Source organism: Clinocottus analis, unplaced genomic scaffold (assembly GCF_023055335.1).
Source record: "Clinocottus analis isolate CAN_PGR_092001 unplaced genomic scaffold, fCliAna1.0.p SCAF_14, whole genome shotgun sequence".
In the NCBI taxonomy this organism is placed as follows: domain Eukaryota; kingdom Metazoa; phylum Chordata; class Actinopteri; order Perciformes; family Cottidae; genus Clinocottus; species Clinocottus analis.
Window position 1 is genome coordinate 17,528,072 of NW_027175865.1, and position 26,547 is coordinate 17,554,618.

Consider the following 26,547-nt stretch of genomic DNA (forward strand, 5'->3'; position numbering starts at 1 on the left):
AGAAACTCCTTGAGTAGACTTGTAGTCTAGCTTCACTGGCTGAGTTGAGGTTTGAGGCGTGAGCTTTTTTTTTTTTCTCCTTTCTTTTTTTTAAATGAGGCGCTACTACAAAAATGACCAGACCAGCAGCTTTCAGTATAACAAAGACGAGCCGAGGTGCTGCGGGAGAGATACATTGCCCTCGGCTCGTTTCCTGCTAATATAAAAAAGGTATAAATAACACGTCCCGTTTTGGTTAAAACACAGTTAAACATGAGAGAAAACGAAGAGGAAGAAAAGAACAAAAGAAGAAAAGCACGTGTTGAGACAATTCATCGCCGTCCTTATCCAACGGTTTCTTTTTTTTGGGATTACCTGAGATTCCAGTTGTCCCTCAGGGCTTTTTGACGGATTCCGCAGCAACAGCACTCGTTGATTGATTGATCGAACGATTTGAAATCGATCGACCGATTGAGGTTAGAGTCTTACGGACCGGTTTGGCGGGGTGGGGGGGGATTGAGGGGGGCGCGGAGGTCAAAGACGGTCCAAGCAGGCGGGTCATTTCTCCCGGAAACTAAATCCTCAACACCCTCCACTTCACCCCGGCACCCAAACACACCTGACCTGCAGGCTCGGCACTCTCACGCCACCAGAGTCCATCAACCACACACTCTTTTAAAGGCTAACACAAGGCATGTAGCGAAGAATCAAAGAAAAGGCTTAGCTTAAAATGGGCGAGGTATCCATTACATAATCCTCCCTCTAAGGACTTTAGGCTTTTTAATACCATCTTGGAATGCACTATATATTGATATATATCTATATATTCATATACTGTATATTGCCATTAATATAAGCAGGATTACTGTTGATAAATACAGTGGCCTCCTTACTATCAGAGGCACCTCAGCGAGCGTCAGCACCCTTCTCCCTTTGACCTTTGAGTGCGATTGGCCCCAAAAGGCTCTACTTGGGTGGCGGCGGTGGAGGAGGAGACACGTTTTGATCTCATCTCATTGAAATTCAAATATGATCCAAACTCCACCAGCGCTGGTCACTCTTCGTCCACCGTCTCCCTTTTGGAGTCCTCCTTCTGATCCAGGACCTGAGGCGGGGGGCTGGGCGGGGGCGCGGCCTCTGCGGTCGCCAACGAGGAGGCGTCCTGTTGGTCCACGAGCCTGAGGGAGGAGGCGTCTTCCTGTGGAGGAGCAGGGCGAAAAACATCTGGAGTCACGCGCTGCATCGGCTGATTAGACACCGTGAGAGGGTTAATGTTGGAAGAGGAATGATGACCTGTCAATCACCTGGTAGCCCCGCCCCTTAAGCATCCCCTGCTTTATGGTCTGTTTGACTCTAACAGACCATAATGTACTAAATGAACATCACACTGTATAGAAGAAGACTTGAAACTAGAGACTGAGACATAAACTCATGTTTACAATGTTTACTGAGGGAATACATCAAGAGAGAAGTAGAGTCACTTATATAGACTTCTATACAACCAGAGGAGTCGCCCCCTGGTGGTCAGGAGAGAGAATGCAGCTTTAACACATGAAGCGTAGACTTCTATACAACCAGAGGAGTCGCCCCCTGGTGGTCAGGAGAGAGAATGCAGCTTTAACACATGAAGCATAGACTTCTATACAACCAGAGGAGTCGCCCCCTGGTGGTCAGGAGAGAGAATGCAGCCTTAACACATGAAGCATAGACTTCTATACAACCAGAGGAGTCACTTTTTAGCTCCAACTCTCCCAGCCAACCTCCTAGTACGAGGTACTACTGGTCGTTTGTGAATGCTTGAGTTGACTTACCTGCTCTGAGAACCGATGGGTCACCTGGTCGGTGAACTCCTGCATCTCTCCCTCCTCACCATTCGAGTGGCAGCTTGGACTTGGCACCTCGATCCCATGGCTTTCCAAAATGGCAGCTTCTGGTTGTGTTAAGACGGAGGAACGGCAGATAGAGATGGAAAGAAACACAGGAAGTGTGAACGCACACCTGCGATTCTCTTTACAACCATGAAAGGATGCTTTCAATGTTCTCGGAGCGACGGCACACAAGTCCTCCGGTCCTCACCGATATTCGCTCTCCTCTTCATCTCCTTCCGACGGTTGGCGAACCAGTTGTACACCTTCAGCGCCGTCACGCGCTCAAACTCGGAGAGCTTGCAGCCTGAAGATAAAGAAAACACATCTTCACCCACAGAAATGACCTTTTGTGTATCAATGAACCAGCGTTGAACTCTTCTGGCCTCAACACATCAACAGCTGGTGCTTCTGGTTTGCAAAATGTTTAATGACCAGGACCCGACGTGCAATTGGCTGTATTAAACAATGTAATGTATTAGTATTAAAATGTATTAAACACAAACAAAACCCCCCAAAAGACTTCTGCTGTTTTCTTTTAAATAACATGCAACTAATTATTCTAATGATGAAATCACTGCTTTCTTATTAGGAGACTTGAGCTCGCTGTCTGCGCTCACCTGGCTTCTGAATGACGGAGTTGCAGGCGTTGGCGATCTCCTCTCGCTTGGCCTCGTCCGGGTACTGGTTCTCCATGAAGAAACTGGGAGAGACAAAAGAAAAAACACATTCACAGGTCGTGGAAACGATTACGTCAGATTGCAACACAGAGGAGGAGGGGGGCGGGGAGGGGGGGGGGGGATTTAGGACCGTTAGAAAAATTCACTCGACCCCCTCAGAGTGAAATCATTAAAGCAGGAACATTTATTCGTTACAAGGAAGGAGCAGAGTCAGAAGTACAAGGTGAGAGACACATTGCATATCAGACTGTTCAGAGATCTTTCAGAGAACCAGCTCTTAAACACACATCACGACGTCTTCGGCCTAATCGTGACCCTTTCCCCTCGTCCCATAGAGCGGTTTGTAAGAAGTGGTCATGTGATAACAGAGGAACTGCTCGTTCTTTCAGACAGAAACATTCAGATCAGTCTCCCTGCTGTCAGGAGAGATGCTGAGTTTGTGTGTCAGATTAAACAGAAACAGTTCAATGAGAAGTCTGAATATAACAGTGAAACAGTAACTGATTAAGAGTAAATAAGTTTTTTCTTCCAACAAGGACGTCCTAAACTCAAGAGAGAGAGAGTTGTAAATAAAACCCAGCATCAACCAGGTGGATGAAGAACAGCAACAGCAACATCAAAATAAAACAAGTGACCTGAGCATCTTGTGATGTGAGGAAAGTTCTCCTCTCTGAGAGAAGAGTACAGATCCAGAAGTGATGCTGCTTTAAAGTGCTCTGCATGGATCAGACCGCGGGTCAGGAGCTTTGCGCGATTAACCTTCAATCTGGACGCGGAGTCTGCCGTTAGCCGGTGAGCGCTGTTGTTTTTGTAGGCGGAGCGGCTTGCAGCAGCAGCGCTGCTCGTTGAGAACAGAAGCTACAGAACAATACGTGCTTTCACATCAGTCGGTGAGGATATGGAAGTGCGCAAGCCTTCAAAGTAAAAGCAGCGTTGCTGTAATCCATCGCTGCATCTTATTTATTTATTTTTCATGTTTGATTGACATCATGCGAGCCGAACTGGGAGAGCCGTGAGACGCCCCGAAAATGCAAAAAAACAAACAAACATGCAGTTAACGCATGATCAAACAGTTAACGCCGTTAAAGGATTGACAGATTAATCTCACTTTCACGCGTTAATCTGCCCAGCCCTAATATTTAGCTGTGTTGTTAATCTCAAAAACAAAATAAACATCCAAATTCTAAACAAACAAAACATTTCTAGTTGTAGGTGTGTCTTCATTTTATTCTCAACTATTTCCTTGTATTGTCTGCATTGAGCCACGTGACGTGAGGACAACATGGACACAGAGGAAGCTCCAGTTCAGTCCTCGCTGTGGGAGAAACATCCCAGTGGGTTTATTTCATACATTCATCACGCGCTTAAACCTCTCTCTGGGCCTCGAGATTGTCTGGCAAAAAAACAGAAATTCATACAGCCAGATAAAGATCAAAGCAACTTCTATTTTTCATCCCATTCCTCTCTCATGTCTAGCTTCTTTTTTTTTTTCATCATATCCTTCAGGCTGAAAAAGAATCATTAGCTCGCAGTTACAAAAACACACAGGGATCAATTTCTTCCAGCTCCCTCTCTTTCCTCTCACCCGTCAGAGGTGCCCTATCCCTGTACACTCAGTCTCTCTCTCTCACACACACACACACACACATCATCTCTTCACCTCTACTGTATCGTCCTTGGGTGTAAACTAGCTCATAGGGATCAGCACTGCAGTGGAATTGCGTAATCTGGGGGCCGTGCTGGTGAGTGCCGTCTGAGGGCCGGCGTGGTCTTATTACTGAGAGTGCCCAGACTGCACCCTCTGCTCACAGGGAAATCAATCGCACGCAGCGGGGTACGCTCTCTCTCTCTCTCTCTCTTCTCCTCTCCTCCTCTCTCTCTCTCTCTCTCTCTCTCTCTCATCTCTCATCTCTCTCTCTCTCTCTCATCTCTCTCTCCTCTCCTCTCTCTCTTCTCTCTCCTCTCTCTCTACTCTTCTCTCCTTCTCTCTCTCTCTCTCACGCCTCTTCTCTCTCTCTCACTCTCTCTCCTCTCTCTCTCTCTCTCTCCTCTCCTTCTCTCTCTCTCTCTCCTCTCTCTCTCTCTCTCTCTCTGCATCCTTCTTACTTACTGAGAGCAGTCTGGGACGAGTATAACAGAGAAGAGCAGACAGAACACACCTAATAACTGCAATAATAACAGTGGAGCACTAAAGCACACATCGCCCTGAGAAGGTTGTGCTAATATTATATTGTTATTACCTCAAGCGGTGCTGCATGCCCAACACATGTGAGCAACAATCAGTGCCTTTTTTCTTTTCGCAGAGCTTTAATTTATTTTGACACATTTTCACTGGAATGTAAAGAAAATAATCGGCTCTTTTCGGAGCTGAAAAGTTGATCAACTGGAGTCTGTTTTGATGATGCTAACGTGCAATATGCGTGACGTTAACTTAAAGTTTCCTCATTGATCGTCGAGTTGGGAACATATTGAAAAAGAATAACTTGTTTCCTCGTCCAAAAGACGAGCCTCTGGACCTCAGAGCACCCTCTCAATCAGAGATTATTTCATCTGTCTTTTGAGGACAAAAAATGAAGCCGGTTCCATTTTAGTATGGTTTTTAGAAAAAGCTCACATACGTCCCATTGAATCACTCGTCAATGCAGGAGGTCTGATAGCGAGCTCGCCGCGTGCGACAGCAGGAGGCAAAAAGGATGCGATTGAAAACCCTGACGCGCTCACCTCTCCATGATTGATTGGCACTCCTTCCTCCAGGTGAACCTGCTTCCTCTGCGCAGCCTCAGAGGCCCGCCCACCAGCCCCGCCCTGTCGCCAGACATGACCCCCGTCCTCCAGTCGGGCTCCTCCTTCACCAGAGAGCGCATGGACAAGGTGGCTCCTGAAGAAGAAGAAGATGAAGAAGAAGAAGAAGAAGAAGAAGAAGAGCGCAGCCAGGTGACCGGTGGGATTACTGTCGGCTGCGTTCAGGCTCTTGCTGCTGAGCACAAGCTTCACCACTTTCTAACACGACTGCTGATAGAAAGCAAGAGGTTTTTTTGTTCTGCATTTCCTAAAGCCTGATTTTTCTTTTAAGGAACTAAACTGTGGGTAAGCCCTGCAGATGCCCTGTTGTATGAGTCAGGTTTTTACAGAGCTGTAGTGTTCAAACTAGGCTACATTTGAACTGGCACAAAGCGACAGCCCGCTGCTACGGCATCGAAAAGAGGATTTCAATAGATGGAGACGCTTCATGTACCCAGAGTTCACTCCTCCAGTTTATCTCTCTCTCTCATCCCAAGCTGGCAAAGCAGTTACAGGCTACAGGGCGAATGGCATGCAGTCGTCTCCTTGTGGCGAGCCGCTGAGGCCGGGTAGGAGGGAGGTTGGGAGGGGGGCTTTACCTGGCTGGGCCTGGGCGGCGGCGGCGGCGGCCGCAGTGTACCACGGCAGCAAGTGCATCAGCAGCTCTCTCTGCCTGCTCCACACGGGGTTGGGGTTGGGGTTGAGGTTGGTGTTGGGGTTGGGGAGGCAGCCGCTGGCGCCCGCCACCGGCCCGTCTCGGTCCCCTCCCCGAGGCCTGGGCATGGGACTCACGCTGTGCTGGCTTTCACTCCACCTCAGCCCTTCGGGGTCGGGACAAAACCAACGGTCAGGCGGGGCCACGGCCACCGGGTTAGAGCACGGACAACCAGCTTGAGCTCACGCGTCTGGAAATGGAGTTATTTGGGGTCTCGTGGACCTTCCCGTCACAATAAAGTTGACGACAAATGCCTGCTTCGTAATGTTTTCCTCCTAAAAAAGGAGCGAATTTGACTGACAGCACTGTCTTCTTTTTTTCTTTTTGATTCAATGGGTCAATAGGAGTCGATATTGGATGCAAAGCATTGTGGCCACGGGGGGAGAATTAGTTATTGTTAGTATCACTGTTAATAACCGCTTTGTTAGCTATGTAGGAATGAAAACCAGCACCAGAGTACCTCCAGCATCCGGGCTGAGGACTACAGAGGAGCGACAGCAAAGCTTGGGTGGGTTGGGGTTGGGTTAGGATGAGGGGAGACAGCAGGGTCGGCAGATGGTCCATCGGCGGCTTTGTTTGTTTCACCGAGCTTGTGATGTCAAAAAAAAAAGAAAAAAAAAGTGAAAACCCTTCGTGATGATTTACCGTGAAGCCGCGAACCAACGAGCGTCCCCGAGCATCTTTAGCGGCGCCGCGGCAGTTTAACGCCACGCCGGTGTGTTTAAGTACCCGTGCATCCGAGGACGTGGAGAGGTCAACACACCTACACAAGGCTGTTCCTCCACGCTATGCAGACATAGCCCCCCCCTACCCCCCCCCCCATCCCCCCCACCCACTACGGTTTCACTTCCAAAACCAGAAGCCTTAACATCATCGATCGGCATCTCCTGTGACAGAACTACCTTTATCGCTCGCCTTTCCTCTGAAATGATAGGTTTGTCTCGCGTCCTCGCTTGACCTCGCAGCACCTCGAAGGCTGGAGTTGGCGTGAGGAATTGGAAGTGTGCGTGCGGGTTTACCATGCAGGAGGAGGGGGAGGGGAGAGGGGGAGGGACAGATGGCGAAGGAGAGCAAGCAGTGGTTCACATTCACATAATGCAAAAAAAAGGATCTTAGCCCAGTTTCCTTTTTTTCCAGCCTTCCTTCCCTTCATTATCTAATCTGTCATCATTAACCTGACATTCGACCTTGAGGCGCTGATCTGCACTCTCTCATAATCAGCCTTCCTGTAGCGAACATCCATCATCCTAAAGACCTGTAACCCCGCTCCGCTGCTCCGTCTGTCGTCAAACACCACACAATTGTAACCCGGAACAACAACAACCCCGCCCCCTCCCCTCCACCACCACCACCACCACCACCACCACCCCGCCTGGCGGACTCACCTGGGTTATTCCTCTCCAGCAGGTACCAGCGGTAGAAGGCGCGGCGTTTGGAGTCGCTCATCTCCAGGCCCTGCTGCAGCAGCCACTGGGAGATGTAACTCTGGCTGATGCCTGCGTGCGGGAGGCGAGGCATGTCATCTTCACACATTAAAAGACATCGATTTATTTCATGGGGGGCAACGGTAGCAGCTGTGCTGTGTGTGTCGGAGGGGGGAAGAGGGAGGGGGGAGTCAAATCGGCTGTCGGCAGAGAGCCAGCTCCGGTTGAGCTAATAAAGCCTTCCCAATATCAATACCTTAATTAAGGACACGTGATTTGGTGCAGTACTCGGCGAACATGCTGCTACTTGTGGTTCAGGATTTACTGCGTCGAGGTGGAGCCTCTCGGCTGCGGACGACCCGCTCCGAGCTGTGATTTAGAATTTCTTTTTTTTTAAGGATTGTTGACTTTGACGTATTGGCTCACTTTGTATTATTACTGTTGTTTTATCTGTCCGTTATATTTGGATGAATCGATTTATCTTTGAAGAAATCGAATTCCGGGCAAATGGTAAAAATGCTTATCACAGCATCACAACAGGACTTTTCTTCCCCTCCATTTAAAATTATATTTAAAAAAAGAAACACACGGTTAATGTTTGGATAGCGGAGGCCTGTTTGTTTACAGATGACAAAACATAGAGCTCAACTTCTAGAGTCTGTAAATTACTTTGATTATTTTTCAGACGTGCACGAGAGAACATCACATATCTCTCAATTATTGCAGATTACATGTTTGAATAGAGCAGTGTGCTCTCTCACACACACCTTATGCGTGTTTATATATTTGGACAATATTTGGGCCGTTCTCCATCAGATATAAAGACCACATGTGAAGATCACAGTGAACTCACTCAGAAAACAAACTCGCCATTTCACTTGACCTTGTGTACTTGAAACTGTGCATTTCACTAACGCCGTATTGAATCGGTAATCTCATTCAAAATCAATCATGAGAGTCGCTCTCCTTTATTCCAGCACCATCAGACGCAGCACGGTACCTGTGACTTGGCCGACAATGGCCTGAGAGATCCTGCGATTGTTGAGGAACGTTTTGATCTCCTCCTTCACCAGGTTGCTGTCCCTCCTGCAGAAGCAACAACAAGCCGTCAGGGCATTAGAGCTGCTGCACGGTGGTTTCAACACCAGCCTTTGCTCGGACTAACCGGATTCACTGACGCTCCTCTTTTCCTTTCTCTCATCCGTCCCTAAACACCTGACCTGAATTAACTCCACTAAAATCTCAGAGAATAAGCCTCCACCTCAGGGGACAGTAGCTGTCATTATCTGATGTTATAATAGCCTCTCTTTGTCTCGACCATTCCCCCCTCCCGCCCCGGCTCCGCTCACCTCATGTACTCCTCCACCTTCTCCTCCAGGTCCCACTCCTCGTCGGCCATCATGTCGTAGCTGAACGAGCGCTGGACCGCCACGCTGGGAGGGTAAAGGGGCGGAGGCGAGGCCTCGTAGCTGTTGCTGGGGGACAGCGCGGCGCCGTCCAGCCCGGAGGTCTGCGTGGTGGCGGAGGCGAGGGAGAGCGAGGAGGAGGAGGAGGAAGAGGAGGACGGGGCCGGAGCGGCGGCAGCGCCAGCTGTGGGGGCGTTGTTGTTGTTGTTGGACGGGGCGGGTTGAGAGTCGCAGTGTGACGGGCGGTGGTCCGGGTCCAGCCTCTCCAGGGACTCCAGAGCGTGGAGGATCTGAGGTTTGGTCATGCCGGACAGACGCAGACGCTGCAGGAGGTCGATCTGCTCGATGGTGTAGCGCGGCTCCACCTCGCAGCACTCCATCCTGGCATCTGGAGATGTGATGTTGTGGTAGGGAAGGGAGAGAGGGGGGGTTGAAGGAAACACAGAACCAAATGTGTAAATAAATATGAACCAACTGGAGCACTATTAATACTCCCAAAGGGTCTGCACGCGTTGGTTGACTGCTCACCAGATAAACAGCAACTCAACAACTTCACAAAGTGTGACATATACTTGCTATATTTATCTCTACCTTTGACAGGTGTTAAATTTAGATAATATGTCACAAAAACATTCTCGGTACCTGCAGACAAACTGATAAAAAAGATGAAAGGATTATTAATAGATTTAAAAAAAAATACAAAAAAGACATTTAAAGCCAAATTCAAACACTCGCACTTCCTTTTTGTCGCTGTTTATTTATCTTGCACACAGTGCTTTAAATGCAAATCTAATTTAATATGTTTAGTTACGCTGATACCAGAGAACTTTGAGTAATTACAAGACTGGTTTGTAAAACTAGAAAGAGAAAAAAAGAGGGAGAAGAGAAGACTGCATTCTCCTCTGAAGAACCCTTGGGTCATTCAAAAAATGTTGGCACCCTTTCAAACACTTGGCACAGACACTTGGGGCTAACCTTGCTCCATTTGTCCAGGGTGGATTTAAAGTATGATCACCCCGGCATACATAACCTAACATCAGGTCCAGTCATATCCATCCATCCACCTTTTCATGTCCTATACGTGCCCGGCATGTGCCAATCTCCATTAGATAAAGACCACATGTGAAGATCACAGTGGACTCATTCAGAAAAAAAAAATCGCCATTTCACTTGACCTTGTGTACTTGAAACTGTATAACATCACTGTATACGCTGGACCAACTTCCAGTCAGCATAGGTGTGATTTTATGAGTTTGGCCACCGATGCTGTTAAGTTGCACAAAAAGAAGAGGCAACTACATTTACAAAGTTTAACTCTTTCTCAACGGGATGCATGCCGAATGTACCCGAATGCATCGCACATTTTGAACATGTGTCAAATCCAATCGTGTCACGTACTTGCGTGTAATGAGAAGCTGGACAAAGTTAACTTGCATGACACAGATCGTTGAGTTTCGCATTTCGGAATGTTTACCAGAGAGACTAGTGGCAATAAGAGCTTACAGTACGTCTGACAATTATTCATTTGTTTAAGCCACACTAAACAAAAAGATGTGAGCAAGCTGGCTCCTGCTTAAAATTTAAAAAAAAAAAAAGTTTAGACCGTGGTCCCGTCGCTGAGGTCATCTTACCCGGTGGAGGGGGTGACTCGGACAGGCGCCCCGGGAGTGGTTCGGCGCGAGGGGTCGCGGCGGGGACGCTCCACTGCCGCATGGCTCCGCGGAGTTCAGCCCGGCTGGACCGCTGCAGAGTCGGACAGGAGAGTCGCCTGCGGTGTGTGTGTGTGTGTTGCGGGTGTTAGGCGGCCCCTGTTAGCATGCTGACAGACCAACGACAACGGATGACTGGCTAGCGTGGCGACGCTGGCTAAGCTAACGGCGTCAAACTCCGGTCGGTCCCCCGGAGCACCAGCCTCCAGTCGGCAGCTGCTCGCTACCTGGTTTGTGTGAAGCTAGCAAGTGCGTGACGCATAGAAAGCGGAAGTAATGTGATGTAACCGTCAGAATAAAAGCATCTCTACGAACTGCCTTTTTTGACAGCTCCAACGTTTCTCTAATAATAATGATGATGACCCTTTCTTTGCCTACACTTAACTAATTAATCAACTTGCTGTTTCATTTAAAATGCAAAGCACGGCATGTGAACAATTTGGACACAATATTTTTAATATAACTGTAAAGATGTCCCCAAACAAACAACCATTAGCTTAACTTTGGTAGCTTTTGTTGTATTTAAACGTACGATTACACTTTTACTTTGAAAGACATATGAAACATCACCACGCAATGTGGCAAACTTGGCACTTCCGTTCGTTTTATCTCGGCCAACAACTTATCTAAAACTTCCACGGTGGGAAGTTGCGTCGACGGCGTGTAAGATGAGCGGCTACGTACCGAACATTTACGGTTTAACGTGGCCGGCGAGCCAGCTGGCTGGTGGCGTCAGGTCGATCGGCAGCTGCGCTGACGACTTAGCTCGCTAAGCTAGCCGAGTTAGCTTAGCTCGCGGATCGTCCCACCGGGCGGAGCGCCTCTCTCTTACGTCCCGTGGCCGCGCGGAGACAGCCGCAGCCCGGGCTGGATGGAGGGCGGAAGTGGTGGAGGGGGGCGGCGGGTTCACCGGCACCCCTGCCGGAGAGAGGAACCCCGCGACCGGGCGACTTAACGCGCAGAGGGCGACCGGTGCAGGGTCATGTTGTGTTTCGGCTCTGCAGCGTTGTGGCGCGGGGGGGAAACGGTGTATGAGTCTCGGTTTGTGACCCCTGGCCCGGTGCCACGGACAAGCTAGCGAGAGTTATTCTTATGAGTTCCGGTTGTACTGTAAGTTACATATTAAAAAATACCGGCGCTAAATGTGGAGGTTTATTCATGAATAGAAAACGTATTATTCATAAACACGATATTCTGATCAACATTTAAAAATAATTATAATAAAAAACTATTTGCTCATAAACCCAGCCTGTATGTAGTTTATGAACTCTATAATTTAAGTAGTTTATCGTTTTATTTGGTTGGGTTTATTGAGAAATAGAAAACTTGTTATTCATCAACCCAACATAATAATAATACGTTTTAAAATAATTCAAAAATACCAATGATGCTCATCGGCTACATATGATCCCATATATGATCCCCCCAAAACACACGCACACACACACACACACACACACACACACACACACTGCATTTCATACTTGGACATTGTAGCAATGTTGTAGCAATACAGTGTATAAATACAATGAACAATACTATTATCATATTTTATCATATTAATCACAGCAATACTATTATCATATTTTTGTGCAATATTGTTATATATTTTATATTTTGTGGCTTATTTTTTATTCATTTACTTTTTTACCTTAAGTTTATTGTAATTCTGTGTTAGAAGGAAATCAAGCTTTTCATTGTATAGATTACTGTCTGTTATCTGTGCATATGACAGTAAAAACATCTTGAATCTTTTCTTGTTTATGACCTACAGCGGTGATCTATTTTTGTAAGTTATATATTTTATTCTTCTATTTGGTTTTGGTTTACTCATAAATAGAAAATGTATTATTGAAAAACATGACTAAATAGTTTTAAATGTTCAATATTTTTAAATCAGTGATGCTCTACATATTAGCCAAAATAGACGGTCTATGAAGTATTAGCGGCGATCTATTTTTTATCTTTTAAATTCATCATGAATCCAAACTTTTTTAAACTGGAATTTTTAAATAATCTGGAAGGCAGATTTTTTTTTTTTTATAACCTTGTAGAGAGTCTGGCCGGCTCTTAGCTGTCTATATCTTATGAGCAAAGTATTAAACTTTTCATGAAACACTCAACAAGAAAACCTAATAATAACAAAGCTAACTTCACAATTTATGAAACTATCCCTGTCATTTTCTTATTTTTATAAGTGTCTTCACTTATATCTCTCTCTCTCTTCCTCTCTCTATCTCAATTTCTCTCTCTCCCTCTGGTTAATCGAGGTGTTTGCTGTCTACCAGCTCCACCAGTGACTCCAGCAGAAGAATGAGTCCATGTTTGCTCTGCTCGGTGTTCCTCCCTCCCCTTCGCCTCGTGCCAAGAAGGCAGCAGCAATAGGATCTGTATTAAAGAGCCTTTGAGCCAGGCTGAGTTCAGTCTGTCTTCCAGCCTTCTGTGCCTGCCGGCCGCGTTTCGGTGCCTCCTTTTTCTTTCTTTCTTCTCCTTCGAGGCGGTCCAAAAGAAGATCTAAATCGACACCATGAACTGGGTCTTCCTCGAGGGCCTCCTCAGCGGGGTGAACAAGTACTCCACGGCGTTCGGACGCATCTGGCTCGCCATCGTCTTCATCTTCCGGCTCATGGTCTTTCTGGTGGCCTGCGAGAAGGTCTGGGGCGACGAGCAGAAGGACTTTGACTGCAACACCCGCCAGCCCGGCTGCCACAACGTCTGCTACGACCACTACTTCCCCATTGGCTACACGCGCCTCTGGGCCCTGCAGCTGATCTTCGTGACCTGCCCGTCTCTTATGGTGACGCTCCATGTGGCCTACCGGGAGGAGCGCGAGCGCAAGCACCGGCTGAAGCACGGCGAGGACTGCGTCCCCCTGTACAACTTCACGGGCAAGAAGCGAGGGGGTCTGTGGTGGACCTACTTCTTCAGCCTGCTCTTCAAGATATTGGTGGACGCCGTGTTCGTCTTCCTGCTGTTCTACATCTACGAGGCCACGTTCTTCCCACCGCTGGTGAAATGCAACGAGGACCCGTGTCCCAATATGGTGGACTGCTACATCGCCAGGTGAGCTCGCCTTTCCGAGGTCTCCAAATAGTTGAAGGTCTTGGGATCTGAAATGGCGGAACCGGACATCTCAATCTTTACACTCTTGTTCCGTTTTTTTCAGGCCCACGGAGAAGAAGATCTTCACCGTCTTCATGGTGGCGACCAGCTTCATGTGCATCCTCCTCACCCTCATCGAGATCATCTACCTGTGCGGGAAGAGGTTCTGGGAGTGCTGCCAAGAAGGACGTCACCCGGTGAGCGACAACTCCTTCAAGTTGGTCAGAATTCCTCTGACCGGGAAGGAGAACTCGGCGTTCAAGGAGCCGCTCCCCGAGAAGGCCAAGATGGAGGACAACGGCAGCGAAGGAGCCGGCAAGGGGAGTTCAGCCCCAGCGTACAGCATCGTCGTCTCCTGAGAGACACGTTGAAATGTAGAACTATGTTCGGTAGCTTTTGTATTGTCGGCCACATTTATCTGCAAAATGTCAGGGGCTTTAAAGAAGATGTTGTTTTTTACAAAGGTCATGTCAAATGTTCTGTCCTTTTTTTACATCAATGATTTTATTCCATAATATTGTTGGCTTTCTGCAGGCTTCTGATTAAAAACAATGATGAATTTAAAGTTACTTACTGTCATTTCACTATTTATAAGAATGTGTGTATTATTTTTTTTATCTGTAAAACTGCTTTACTTCTTCTGAGAAGTGAGAGCTGACTTACTTGAACCAGACATGAAGGTGATATTTTCTAAAATAAACAAACCCTCTTGTGAAATTTTGCAAAGTCACATGTTCCTTCTTTTATCCCTATATGTATTGTACTGATTGTGCTGTTAAGGGGATGATGCAGGGCAGGTACAAATGGGTGCAGCAGTACAGCGTTAAATGAACCAATAAGGATCCAGATGATGGATTACAACATTTAAAAAAAACATATTGAGACGTATCGGGTACAAACCGATCTTACTGATGGATAAGTAAAAGTTGACACAATCACCACACCTACGAGTCCCACGTCCATGACAATGAACCACATCCTGCGTTCCTTCAGACCAGAAGGCCCAGAGAAGATTAAGACAGAGTGTACTATAATCTCACCTGAGAAATTGAACAAGCAACGAGTGCTTGTCGTATCTGATCCATGCGATACCGCCGCTCCCGTATCTCAGTATTTGAATGCCAATGGTTCCCGAGTCCTTGCACAAACAAACGTTAAGTGGCGTGGCCTGTTTAACCCTGATTTATCAAGAATACAAAGGAGCATATCTCGACATCCCGGCGGCCTAATGGAGCCGATGCAGAGTCACCTGTCGAGAAACGTGCTGATCGGAGGACACAGCCGCACCTAAAGGTCTTGGTCGTTGTTCGCTATCACCTTTTATTCATTTGCATAAGTCACAATCAAATTCCTGGTTCAGGTCAAACCCCGATGACGGTGTTCTTCTTGTTTTCTGGATCCCATTCAAAGTCAGGGTACCCCGTCACAATGCACCTGCAGTGCAGCAGAAAGGGACTTCAGCAAGTCGAAGAAGAATCAACTGCCGACAGGAAGGAGCTGCAAGGTACCTTTTTTTAGGGTGGTAACCAAAAGGGGCCACACCTTCCTGATTATGTCCAAGAGTGGTTTCTTGAGGACAGTTAATATCCGAAACCCGCTGCAGGAGAGAGGTTGGCTGCTGGACACGATGGACTGAGAGCTTTTCTTAAGGTAAGACGAGCAATATATGAATTCAAGAGTCATAGTCAGTTTGTATAAAGACTTTCTGCGAAGCTAAGAACATTTAATTACTACAAGGTCCCAAACTTTTCTTTTAACAAGGTGATTTCAGAAAGAGGGGATTGAGGTTTCGTAGCTAAGTGGTTTAATAGGACACGAGAAGTACTATGTTAAGTATAGAGTGAATTATTTGGAAGGGATTTCAACATATTCAACTGAATCCAGGCTGATTTTCTATGTTGTTTTGTATTTTAAAGGGACAGTTCACCCCACATTAAAAAAAGACACATGTTCCTTCATTTTTCTATCAATCTACATTGTTTTGTGAGTTGAGCAGTTTGGTGAGACGTTGGCTGTAGACTTAACTTACAGTCTCTAACATACCCAAAAATATATATTACCAATGTTTCTTTCCAGAAATTATGGCCCGGTTACTCAAGATAGTCTGCGGACCTTATTGTGAGCAGTTTCATAAACAGGAACGATTTCCTTTCAGCTTGTAGTTCAGACATGAAACCGTTGACTAAAAGGTCTGTGGATTATCTTCAGTGACCAGGTCGTGTTTTCTGTTTTCTGGGGGATTTTTTTCTGGGGAGATCTTTGAGCACCACAAGCCGAGTGGCCAAGTAGCTCCATTATATTAGAAAGAAGGCAGAAGCCTGTGTGGCCGATATCTCCAACACTCCCACTAAAAGAATTTAGATTGATGAACAAAGAAATATGTATTTTGGAGGTAAATTAAAACCTTGTATTTTCTCTGAATAACTGCCTAACTTTGTCCTTCTCTCTTCTAGCACTTCAGTTATTTTAATCTACTAAAAGCCAACCAAAGCTGAAGTCATGGATTGGAAGTTCCTCCAGGGTCTTCTGAGCGGAGTCAACAAGTACTCCACGGCCTTCGGGCGCATCTGGCTGTCGGTGGTCTTCGTCTTCCGGGTGCTGGTCTACGTGGTGGCTGCCGAGCGGGTCTGGAGCGACGACCAGGGGCAATTCGACTGCAACACCCGGCAGCCGGGGTGCACCAACATCTGCTACGACTACTTCTTCCCCATCTCCCACATCCGCCTCTGGGCCCTGCAGCTCATCTTCGTCACCTGCCCGTCCTTCATGGTGGTGCTGCACGTGGCCTACCGGGAGGAGCGGGAGCGCAAGTACCGGCTGAAGCACGGTGCGGACACCCGACTGTACGACAACCCGGGCCAGAAGCACGGCGGCCTGTGGTGGACTTACCTGATGAGCCTCTTCATCAAGACCACCTTTGAGATCACGTTCCTCTACTTGCTGCACTACATCTACGACAGCTTCAAGCTGCCCAGGAAGGTGCAGTGCGACGTCAAGCCCTGCCCCAATCTGGTGGACTGCTACATCGCCCGGCCCACCGAGAAGACGGTCTTCACCTACTTCATGGTGGGGGCGTCCGTCCTGTGCGTGGTGCTCAACATCTGCGAGGTCTTCTATCTGATCGCCTTCCGGGTGGTGACCCTCAGACACAGAGGCAGCGTCCAGACGTCATCGAGGAGGATCTACCCGGACGCGGACTGTGACGGCTGCAAGCCCTTTAAAGCATCGTGAGAGGCAATCACTATTTGTTCTTAGGCCTCTAACTGACTTGCAATAAGGGGACCATTTTTCCCATTGAGGGTTTAGTCAGTCAAAAAGTAATTTTATGTTTCATTTCTATCCAAATATGTTGGCTTTATTTGTAAAAAAAAAAAGAAGAAAAAATGCTCTGTAATGATATTTAATTGTATTTTACGCAAGTGTAAGAATTACCTCATTAAAAGCAAGCGGGATAATTTGAAGTAATTGGTCTAAAGATTTTTCATATTTGTGTAAATGACAATAACCCAAAAGTGACATTGTTTGTTTATTGTATTCCCTTAAAAAGAGATTGTAAAAGCACTCAACTTATTGTCAACTATACATAATAAAAACCACAGCATGGATCAGATCTGCCTTCTCCTCCTTTAATGACGCCATTTCTCCACCTGGTGGCAGTGCAGGCTCACTACACGTCATGTGGAAACGTGTCTCCAGAAAACTTGGCCATGGTCCAGTTCAGCGCAGTTAAACTGTTGTGTGGCCGTGCAATGTGTGTGTACTGCTTAGTTAATCATGCATGCATGCAATATTATATATTATTTTATCTGCTCTTTTATCTGGTCATCAGATCTTTAAAAAAAGAAGAAGTTTTTTTCAGATTTTGATTGACAGAGTAGTAAAACAGCCCTTAACGTGAACTAAATAAATAATAATAAACACAGGCAGATTTCTTTGTTTTTCAAACAACAAAAGGCAAGCAGGTGCTAACAGTTAAGTTTGCCGGAATTCTCCAGATAGCAGGTAATTAGCAACTTTGGTTTCAAAATAAAAGCATTAAATAGTTTCTCAAAGAAAAAAAAAACTAAGTGGACAGAGAATTTTGGGGAATGAAGTTTATTAATTTACTGCAGATTATAAGTCAAGCATAATCTGAATTGAGGTTATGCATTGAAACGTTTGCACTATTTTTTTGAGGTAATTTAGTAACTGGTCTTCAATGTTAATCAGACGCGCTGAAATTTGGTATTTTATTTTGAAAAATGTGAGAGGTGTCACTTCACTTTCTGTCTGTCGTTCTGACAGAGAGAGAGAGAGAGAGAGAGAGAGAGAGAGAGAGAGAGAGAAACACACACACACACACACACTCACAAACACGCGCGGATGAGCTCCTCGCACGAGACGCGCCGTCGTTCCAACCGTAAGGTGACCCAGCAGAAGATGGCCGGTGCAGGTAAAGGTAAAACAAAACAAAAAAGAAGCTGCACGTGCCTGGGAACTTTATTTTGTAATAAATTTAACTGCCGACATGTTGTGTGTTTCAAACTTTCCGTTTGTTTGTTCGGGTGTGGCACACCTGTCTGGTGATGAACTGTGACGTCAGGTTTGATTGCGTTTCCTTTCAAACACTGCAACTTGTTTCATAGGATGAAACCAAAAAACAGCCACTGTGTCCAAGTCCTGACGTTCCACTTTAGATCAAATACTTTAAAGTCCTTCTAATCTTTTTTTAATTTATTTTTTATTGGGGTTTTGGTGAAAGTTTGTGAGGAACAATATGGAGTCTGATGCTGATGTGTATTTGTCTCAGTGGAAGCAGAAATGTGTCAGTGAGGAATATTCAGGAGGATGGGAACACACACACACACACACACACACACACACACACACACACACACACACACACACACACACACACACGGCTGGTTAAATTCTGCTTATGCTAATACTTCATCAAACTATTGATTAGATTTCTCTGTTATGTTAATTTTGCTTGAAAGTTCTTAAATAAATGATAAATTACGTATTTAATTCACACGGGAGTAAACAAAGCTTTGGACTATTTATTTATTGAATTACAAAACAACAAACATGTTGTATCACAATGTATGTCTTTATTGAGAAGTGCCGCATCAGCAGAAATGACTACTATAGTATTGTTTTGATTTCATGTGGAATGCGGTGTCGCTCTTCTTTTCTGAGTTTGAGCGTCTTGTTCCTGACTTGTGTGCTCAGCAGCTAATCATTAATACAGGTGACCTCTCCGCCGTGCGCTTGACCTCTGTGTCGTGCCCCTGATCAATAGCACGAGGATGACGTAACGCCATGAGAGCTCACTCCTCTCTGCTGTGTGTGTCTCCCCCTCCTTCAGGTTTGTGTTGTGCCAGCCTGGAGGAGCCCAGGACCCTGATGAAGATGGGCCTGAGCGTGCTCCTCGTCGGCCACGTCAACTTCCTGCTGGGGGCGCTGATGCACGGCGTGGTGCTCCGACACGTCGGCCTCCACAAGCAGGCGCGGACCGTGGAGTACGCCGTCGCCAACGTGGTCGCCCTCGCCTCCGGCCTCGTGGTGAGAGCGCACATTGCAGCTGGATTTGGACCAAAAAGGAGAGACAAACACACCGCAGAAGGCGGGAAACATAAACGAATATATCATTCTGCATTAGTGCTTTCTTCTCAGACTTTATGGCGGCTCGTCGTGGGCTGGGCTTGCACCCTGCAGACCAAGAAGGATCCTAAAAGATGGACCGAGAACTCATCTCAACTGCAGAAAGATGTCTTGATACTAACATCGATAGTGCAGATTATTTGGGCTGCTTGTGAAACCACTTTCCTGAACAAAGTGACCTTTAAAGAAACTTATGTGCTTAGAATATTTACACTCGTAATTTAGATGTATGTCATTCCCCTTTTTAAAATATGCAGAAAATGGTTGCTTGAATCAGTCAAAGATGAATCTGATAATCTCAGTCTGCTCATCCCGATCGCTAAAATGACTCTGATGCAAAGTTTAAGGGTCATTCTGTGAGTTTCTTTAATGCATTTATGTTCTTCTTATTTTGGCTTTGCAAAAAAAATCAACATTCAAAACTCGCTGTGAACATTCCTTTGAATCTCATCCGTCTGGTCTCTGCAGGGAATCGTCGTCGGGGTTCTGGCCATCGTCCTGTCGAAACACCAGAAGAGCAGAGGCCTGGTTCGTCTCTTTCCCTCTGAGCAGAGCCACTGCTCTCTCTTTCTTTCTCTCTCTCTGTCTCTCTCTCTCTCTCTCTCTGACTTGGATCTGTCTCCTCAGGGCTCTGGATCTGCACCTGCAGAGCTGAAGTCGTTTCAGTCTTTTCTTTTCCTCTCCGGTCGTGCTCCTCTGTGTTTACTCAGTCAGCTGTTGGGTCTCTCAGACGGTGAGCTGAGTGAGTCAGGAAGCCGCTCCTCGCCTCCTTTTGTTGGCGACTGTAATCCGGGCGAGCTCCTCATCGGTCTGGTTATCGTACACGCGCTCATGCAGCCGTCACTGGGCATGAACACCGAGTAATCCCAACACTCCCTCATTTCATGTTGACAGTCCTGTACGTCGGCTCCTAATCTCTCCCGCTGCATCGTCTCCATTTGTTCTTATCGAGTTTCGACTCGGCGACTCACAACGTGATTCATAAAAGTCTCCCTGAGCCCGTGTGTCTCACCTTCTGTATTAAAGGATAGGTTCACTTTGTTTTCTCAGTGTTTACAGCTGATGGCTTTGGTTTCTTATAGACTTCAGGCTTTAAACTACGTCTGTCGCATGAAGGCGGACGAGCTCTAAACTTCATGAGAGGAATGTTTACTGATGTGTTTCATGCGGTAGAGCAAACAATCTCAATCTGTGAAGCGCGTGGAGACAACAGAACTTATGTCAGACTTCCAAATGAAAAGAAAAGTCCAAAAACAATGTGAACAGAGACGAAAGGAACCGAACGTCGACTCATCGTGTCGGACTCCTCCTGCTCCACCTCTCTACCCTCACTAGCATGAAGTTTCATCAGAAAATGTTTTCAGAGAGACGGCTGGACTTTAGTTTGGAGCAAACTGAAAAAAAAAGTATTGGTCGTTGCTTATTTTCAGCTGCAGAATTGTTGCTTTACTGAATATTTATTTACAGCTGAATCCTGACTCAGAGTAAGTAACGATGTTTTAACAATGAACACCTCATCGGTACATTCGCATAGTTTTTGGACAATAATGAAGCTCTAGGACACACACACACACACACACACACACACACACACACACACACACACACACACACACACACACACACACACACACACACTACTTCTTTTCTTTTTCTTTTTCTTCAGATTTAAATAAATCAATAACGACACAAACACAATCGTTTTGTCTATGAAATGTCAAACGGTGAGAAAATTCTGATCACAAATTCGTCTTCAAACGTCTCGTTTAATCGATTATCATAAAAAGTTTAAAAGATAAATGTTTCTTGTTGATGAACTAATTAGCAAAACTATCAATTTATTTTAGTTTTTTGGTCTTTTTGTGGGAATTGTCCTCCATGTCCTCCTTTCAAGCCATTAAAATGAAAAAAAAAAGTTTTTACTTTAATTTTGCATTAATTATTGCAATAAATTGGAGAGCAAACTTGCTCCGTCTGTGTTAATATTATTTATTCTTTACTGTCCGTTCATCTATTTCCTTCTGCCTCAGTTTCCCAACAACGTTGAAGCTTCTGCTTGTTGATCCCTGACTCTCTCTCTCTCTCTCTCTCTCTCTCTCTCTCTCTCTCTCTCTCTCTCTCTCTCTCTCTCTCAGACGTGGTCACTCTTCGTGGCCGGCCTGGCGGCGGCGCTCATGTCGGCGGCCTCGGCCGTCGGCCTCTCGGTGTCCGTGGTGAGGGCCGTGGTCCACGGCGGGCGGAGCCTCCTGACTCACTGCCGCTTCCCCGTCGCCGTGGGTTACTCCAGCATCACCAGCGAGTGTCCTTTCGACCCCACGCGCATCTACGTGAGTGCCGTCGCGCCGTGACCTTTTTTGGTTTTCCCCGCGGCAGCTGGCTCTTTCAACAGCTGACCGGCGTCTCCGGGGGCACGAACACGGACGCAACGCCGTGTGTGTGTGTGTGTGTGTGTGTGTGTCTGTGTGTGCTCTGAAGGTGTTGGGCTGTGAGGCTGGGTGTCTTTTCCGTCACTCTGTCAGTCACGTTGTGCAGCCGCTGTTGCCGGGCGGCAGGAATGCTGACCCGCCCCCGCCGCCCCCTGCAGGCTGCGTCGTGTCGCGGCGCTGCAGACGGGCTGTCAGGCCCGCTCAGCCTCACCGCCGCGGCCGCACATCCGCACGGCTGTGGCATTTCGGCACGGCGAGTATTCTACAGTTTATCACTCGGGTGACCTTTTGTCTTAAGCTGGATTTGTACCCGATGTCGGCGTCGGTCCCCGCTGTAAATACACCAAGCGCCGCTTTCGGGTCAGAGGTCAGCGGCGGATTGTGGCCATTAATAGCTCGAACACGGCATTAGAGAGATGTACAACCTGGACTGCAGTTGTTTTATTCAGTGCGTGTGTGTGCGTGTGTGTGTGTGTGTGTGTGTGGACTCGTCTCATTATTCAGTAGGAGACTGCTGTCGTGCCGACTTTTCTGCACGCTCTTCCAGCACGAGACGCATTAATGTGCAAATTGCAGACGTGAGGCGCGCGGCGGTTGACCTGAAAGTGCCTCCCCCGACCAATTAGCCCTCAAGCTAACTCAGCGCGGCGGTTTATGCGTCACCGTGACGACTTGTGCAGAAACGACGAGCCGCGTCGACGTTAAAGTGCCGGTGGAGCCTTGAAGCCTTCAGCTTCTGCATGAAGCAACGTTTTCATGTGCGGCTGCAGTCCTTGGCGGGCTGACAATGTTTCACGATTCACCAAAGGTCGCACATGGATTGTTTTGTTGCAAACGAAGAAAAAATACGAAGAAATTAATTTTTTTGGGGCGATTTGTTTAGTATTTTATTATTTAATGGGTGCACAATTTAAAAAGGCTTTTCATTTAATCTCACACTCGGACGCTGCTTTTCTAGCTTTGGCAACCATTCCTATCAATACTGTCAACACCATACACGCAACACAACACATGAAAAGTGAGTTTAAAAAGTCGGAAGTGAGGTGAGGAACTCATCAGGAAGATACAATTAGGATGAGCGTCAAGAATTGTTACTTTATCTGTTCAGGTTTCATGAAATTAGGATACAGTTTGTATCATTTTGAGTGCACTCACTTCTGGTTTTACCTTGGAATAAAGTTTTGTCAAAACTATAAGCCAAAATAAACCAGTATCTTTTAGTCTGAAGTGAGTAACTATCCTGAGACTCGACGATTAGCAAGGAGCCTTCCAATATGGCTGCCGGGGGCCGTTACATCACCTGAAAGTGTGTTTGGGCTTCTGCTTCTCATGTAATGGCTTCGTTGCTGCTTGGAGGCAGTCATGATAGTTATGCAAGATCCATTTTTTGTGTGCGTCCTGCATAATTCATCAGAGTTTCCAAAGAAAATGCCAAACTTCCAACTATTATCCTTCCTTCTCTTTGTAGTCGGCGTGCCTCACAAACAGACGCTCGTCTTCTTCTTCTTCTTCCTCCTCCTCTTCTTCTGAATTCCCTCTGTGCACGTCTACTTTGATACATTCTGCTCTGCATATTTTATTCACATTGCCGCCTCTCCGGTGCCAACTGAAGCTCCCAGACTCGCTGCCGTGTGTCCCCGCTCCACAGCCGTCTGATACAAAAAATAAAAAGAAGCGAGCTTCTGAATCTCATCATTACCCAGACTGCCCCTGCTGCTGTCGCCCTCGGCTTGTGTTCTTTCTGGTCCAGCTGGTGTTTGCCGCTAACGCCGCTCCTCCATCCCTCCCCAGAGTACCGCTCTGATCCTCTGGGTGCCTCTGATCGTGACCTGTTTCATCCAGATGGTGTTTTCAGCCCGCTGCCTCGCTGTGTGCGTTTCATTCCTGGGTCTACCTTGCTGCCCCGGCAGGAAGAGAGCCAGGGACTGCCACAGAGAGGTGAGGAGTCCAGCGTTTCACTTTAGATGCTGCGTCAGAGAACTTTCAATACAGCCATTATTATTATTTTATTTTTTTGTAGATCCATGTGGGAAGGTCGATGGAGGAAGCTGCTCCGCCTCGCTATACAGAACCTCTAGCGAGCTACGCTGAACCACCAAGAAACTACTCTGAAGCTCCAACACGCTACTCTGAAGCTCCAACACGCTACTCTGAAGCTCCAACACGCTACTCTGAAGCCCCAACACGCTACTCTGAAGCTCCAACACGCTACTCTGAAGCTCCAACACGCTACTCTGAAGCCCCAACACGCTACTCTGAAGCCCCAACACGCTACTCTGAACCACCAAGAAACTACTCTGAAGCTCCAACACGCTACTCTGAACCCCCAACACGCTACGCTAAACCCCCAACACGCTACTCTGAAGCCCCAACACGCTACGCTAAACCCCCAACACGCTACTCTGAACCACCAAGAAACTACGCTGAAGCTCCAACACGCCACTCTGAACCCCCAACACGCCACCTCGAGCCTCCTCCACAGCAGCGCAGACCTCCTCCTCTCCCTCCTCTCCCTCTCCCCCATCAGCACCGGAGTCTTCCTCCCTCGGAGAGGCGGCCCCTCCGCCAGCCGGCCAGAGGAAGGTCAGACGGAAAGAAGCCAGAAACGCACGCTGGCAGCCAGCAAAGGTCACCGGAGCGGCTCCAACTGCTGGAAAGGTCCAGCTTCTGGATTTAGACACGTCTGACATGCCAGAGCTTCTTGAAGTTGTGCGTGTGTGTGTGTGTGTGTGTGTGTGCGTGCGTGCGTGCGTGTGTGTGTGTACTGTAGTGTAAGCTACAATGCTTGGATTGAAACATCATACTCACAGCTTATTGTCCTGCCTGTACTTCTGAAGACAAAGGCGTTTTGCAGAGTGTGAGGATGCTGAGAGTTCCTGTGTTTTCTATCTAATGAAGGCCAAAGAATCAGGATGGACGGAGGAGACAAATCTTGCTTGCACAACAATTCAATCTGCGTTAAAAGAATAGTTTTGGGGGGATTTGTCGCTGTCTTGCAGAGAGTTGGATGAAAAGGTTGATGCCATATTGTGAGAACATGGGGGGTTCTGGGAAAAATGAGTGCCTGACGACGTAAAACCTTTTGTCCATTTAACTTAAAGTGTGTTGATAGAATATTGAACTACTACTCGCCGTCCTGTCCTGGTTCATCTCGGTGCTGCGTGTCCTCCTGGCCTTCAGCCTCATATTTATTTACATTACGATCTTCTTTTGGTTAACTCTCGGTAAGAGTTTCTCACAATGTACTTTTTTTTTGAGTGTACATACACAATGGAGGCAGGTACAGTATTATTATGAAAATGTAAAGTGTGTGTGTGTGTGTGTGTGTGTGTGTGCCCCCGAGCTTTTATCCGTTTGGGTCGGAGGACCGGGCCTCTGGTTTTTACCTGTTTGAGTAAATGAGAATCGAGTCCATGTTCATGTGCATTTCTTTTTCCGCTTTTTTAGGTCAAGAGAAAATAGTACCGCAAGTACTATTTTTTTTAAAATGTATTTTGACAAAGTCCAGTCGGCACTTAAATAAAGTATTTATTCAAAGTTGTGCATCCATCCCGTGTGTTTAGTAGAGGAGCTCTGTCACGTTTCAGTTGAAGTGACCTGACAGGAAGGACCGGTTCCTCTGAGACACCCCGACAGGTCGGAGCAAACCGTCGCCCACGTCCTGTCAGGGTTTGCTAATGAGGACCCGCGCTGCATCTTGACGGGCTGCAGCACTCGTGTGCACCAGACGTTGGTCTTGTCCACCTCTTTTAATGCGAACCTTACATAGCCAGAAATGAGGAAACAGTCCACACGTGCAGCTTTGAAACACATAGGTATATTTCAATTTTTCAGGTCCAACGGAACAAACATCCTCACGGTGAGGTTTTCATGCAACAGAAAAATAGGAAGCAAGGAAAAGGAAGTTGGGAAGGAAGAAAGAAAGGTGGTGTATTCATCCAACACAAGGTACCAGTTCATCAGAGGCAGTGAGAATAGAAAAAAGGGGTTAAACTGTTGAGGATGGGGTGGAGGGGGGCGACTGGTGTTCCTCATCCTGCCAGCAGAAGGCAGTGACACTATAAGATCCCCGAAGCCTAGAGGTGCAGCGGATTAGGAAGCTCCTGTGCAAACATTTGGTACAAGTAATTAATCTGAGGTCAGGCCGAATGTCATGTGGTTGCAGCGGCACCAGCGCTGCTCCGATTGGCTCGCTCGGCCCCCACCGCACTCACCTGTTCAGTTTGTGAGGGAGTGAAATGTTGGGCAACTGGCATATTGGGGTTGATATGAATCATGCGGTTGAGTCTGGTTTAACTGGTTTATCGGTAAATAACTTGAGGTTGTTTTTATCTCACGGGGAAACCGGTTATAGTCCCTCGACGGTGTGGAGTCAGTCTAAACCTCCTTTTGTAGAGACGCTAAACCACCTGAGATAATTCCATTAGTCTGTATTTTAAAGGAAGTCATTTCAAAAAGGATTTTCATGAGATTTAAATAATGAAATAAACATTGAACTTAAAGTTGAAGCTAATTCAAACCTCTGTATCTACTTTGCTGCCGTTTTAATCTGCAATATGTAAACAATGCAACGTGTAAAATCTTAATCTGGAAAGTAAACACTGTGAAGCCGTTACTACGTTCGGTGGTTGTCCCCGCTGTTGCCAGCTAGTGTTGCTGCTAGCGCCCGCTGTTGCTAACTAGCGCTGCTGCTAGCTTCCCGCTGTAGCAGCAGCGCTAGCTGGCTACAGCGAGGAGCTAGCGGGAACAACCCCCGACGGTGGTAGTGGCTTCTAACCAGACTTTTACAGTATTTACTTTTCAGATTTCTTTCT

At 46.9% G+C, this 26,547-nt stretch overlaps 4 protein-coding genes across 7 annotated transcripts in view; 3 read left to right on the plus strand and 1 right to left on the minus strand.

Annotated features, from left to right (window-relative positions):
* Positions 1–11,599, minus strand: part of zgc:91944 (uncharacterized protein LOC436941 homolog) — a 12,339-nt gene extending 740 nt beyond the window's left edge. Inside the window, exons 1-11 of one of the 4 annotated variants that reach the window (XM_068575267.1) lie at positions 11,244–11,599; positions 10,482–10,618; positions 8,794–9,238; positions 8,445–8,530; positions 7,406–7,516; positions 5,905–6,126; positions 5,246–5,402; positions 2,465–2,547; positions 2,056–2,151; positions 1,791–1,909; positions 1–1,177 (exon numbers count right to left, since the gene is read on the minus strand). The exon at positions 1–1,177 is cut by the window's left edge and continues 740 nt beyond it. In XM_068575267.1, the coding sequence (XP_068431368.1) occupies positions 1,034–1,177; positions 1,791–1,909; positions 2,056–2,151; positions 2,465–2,547; positions 5,246–5,402; positions 5,905–6,126; positions 7,406–7,516; positions 8,445–8,530; positions 8,794–9,238; positions 10,482–10,563 (1,545 nt within the window). In that variant the 5' untranslated portion in view covers positions 10,564–10,618; positions 11,244–11,599 and the 3' untranslated portion in view covers positions 1–1,033. Of the gene's footprint in view, positions 1,178–1,790; positions 1,910–2,055; positions 2,152–2,464; positions 2,548–5,245; positions 5,403–5,904; positions 6,127–7,405; positions 7,517–8,444; positions 8,531–8,793; positions 9,239–10,481 lie in introns of all 4 variants that reach the window. The other 3 variants (XM_068575268.1, XM_068575266.1, XM_068575269.1) reach the window with 3 other exon arrangements.
* A 1,227-nt stretch (positions 11,600–12,826) lies between these two features.
* LOC137784517 (gap junction beta-4 protein-like) lies at positions 12,827–14,335 on the plus strand. Its single transcript, XM_068575270.1, has 2 exons — positions 12,827–13,622; positions 13,726–14,335. The coding sequence occupies exons 1-2, from the start codon at positions 13,087–13,089 to the stop codon at positions 14,018–14,020; spliced, it is 831 nt and encodes a 276-aa protein (XP_068431371.1). The 5' UTR covers positions 12,827–13,086; the 3' UTR covers positions 14,021–14,335.
* A 1,825-nt stretch (positions 14,336–16,160) lies between these two features.
* LOC137784671 (gap junction beta-3 protein-like) lies at positions 16,161–16,928 on the plus strand. The gene is made up of 2 exons (XM_068575514.1): positions 16,161–16,796; positions 16,917–16,928. Exons 1-2 carry the CDS (start codon positions 16,161–16,163, stop codon positions 16,926–16,928), a joined length of 648 nt encoding a protein of 215 aa, XP_068431615.1.
* Positions 16,929–18,023: 1,095 nt separating this feature from the next.
* Positions 18,024–24,410, plus strand: LOC137785042 (transmembrane protein 54-like). The gene is made up of 6 exons (XM_068576063.1): positions 18,024–18,093; positions 19,012–19,208; positions 19,776–19,835; positions 21,443–21,634; positions 23,525–23,671; positions 24,261–24,410. Exons 1-6 carry the CDS (start codon positions 18,024–18,026, stop codon positions 24,408–24,410), a joined length of 816 nt encoding a protein of 271 aa, XP_068432164.1.
* Positions 24,411–26,547: the final 2,137 nt, after the last annotated feature.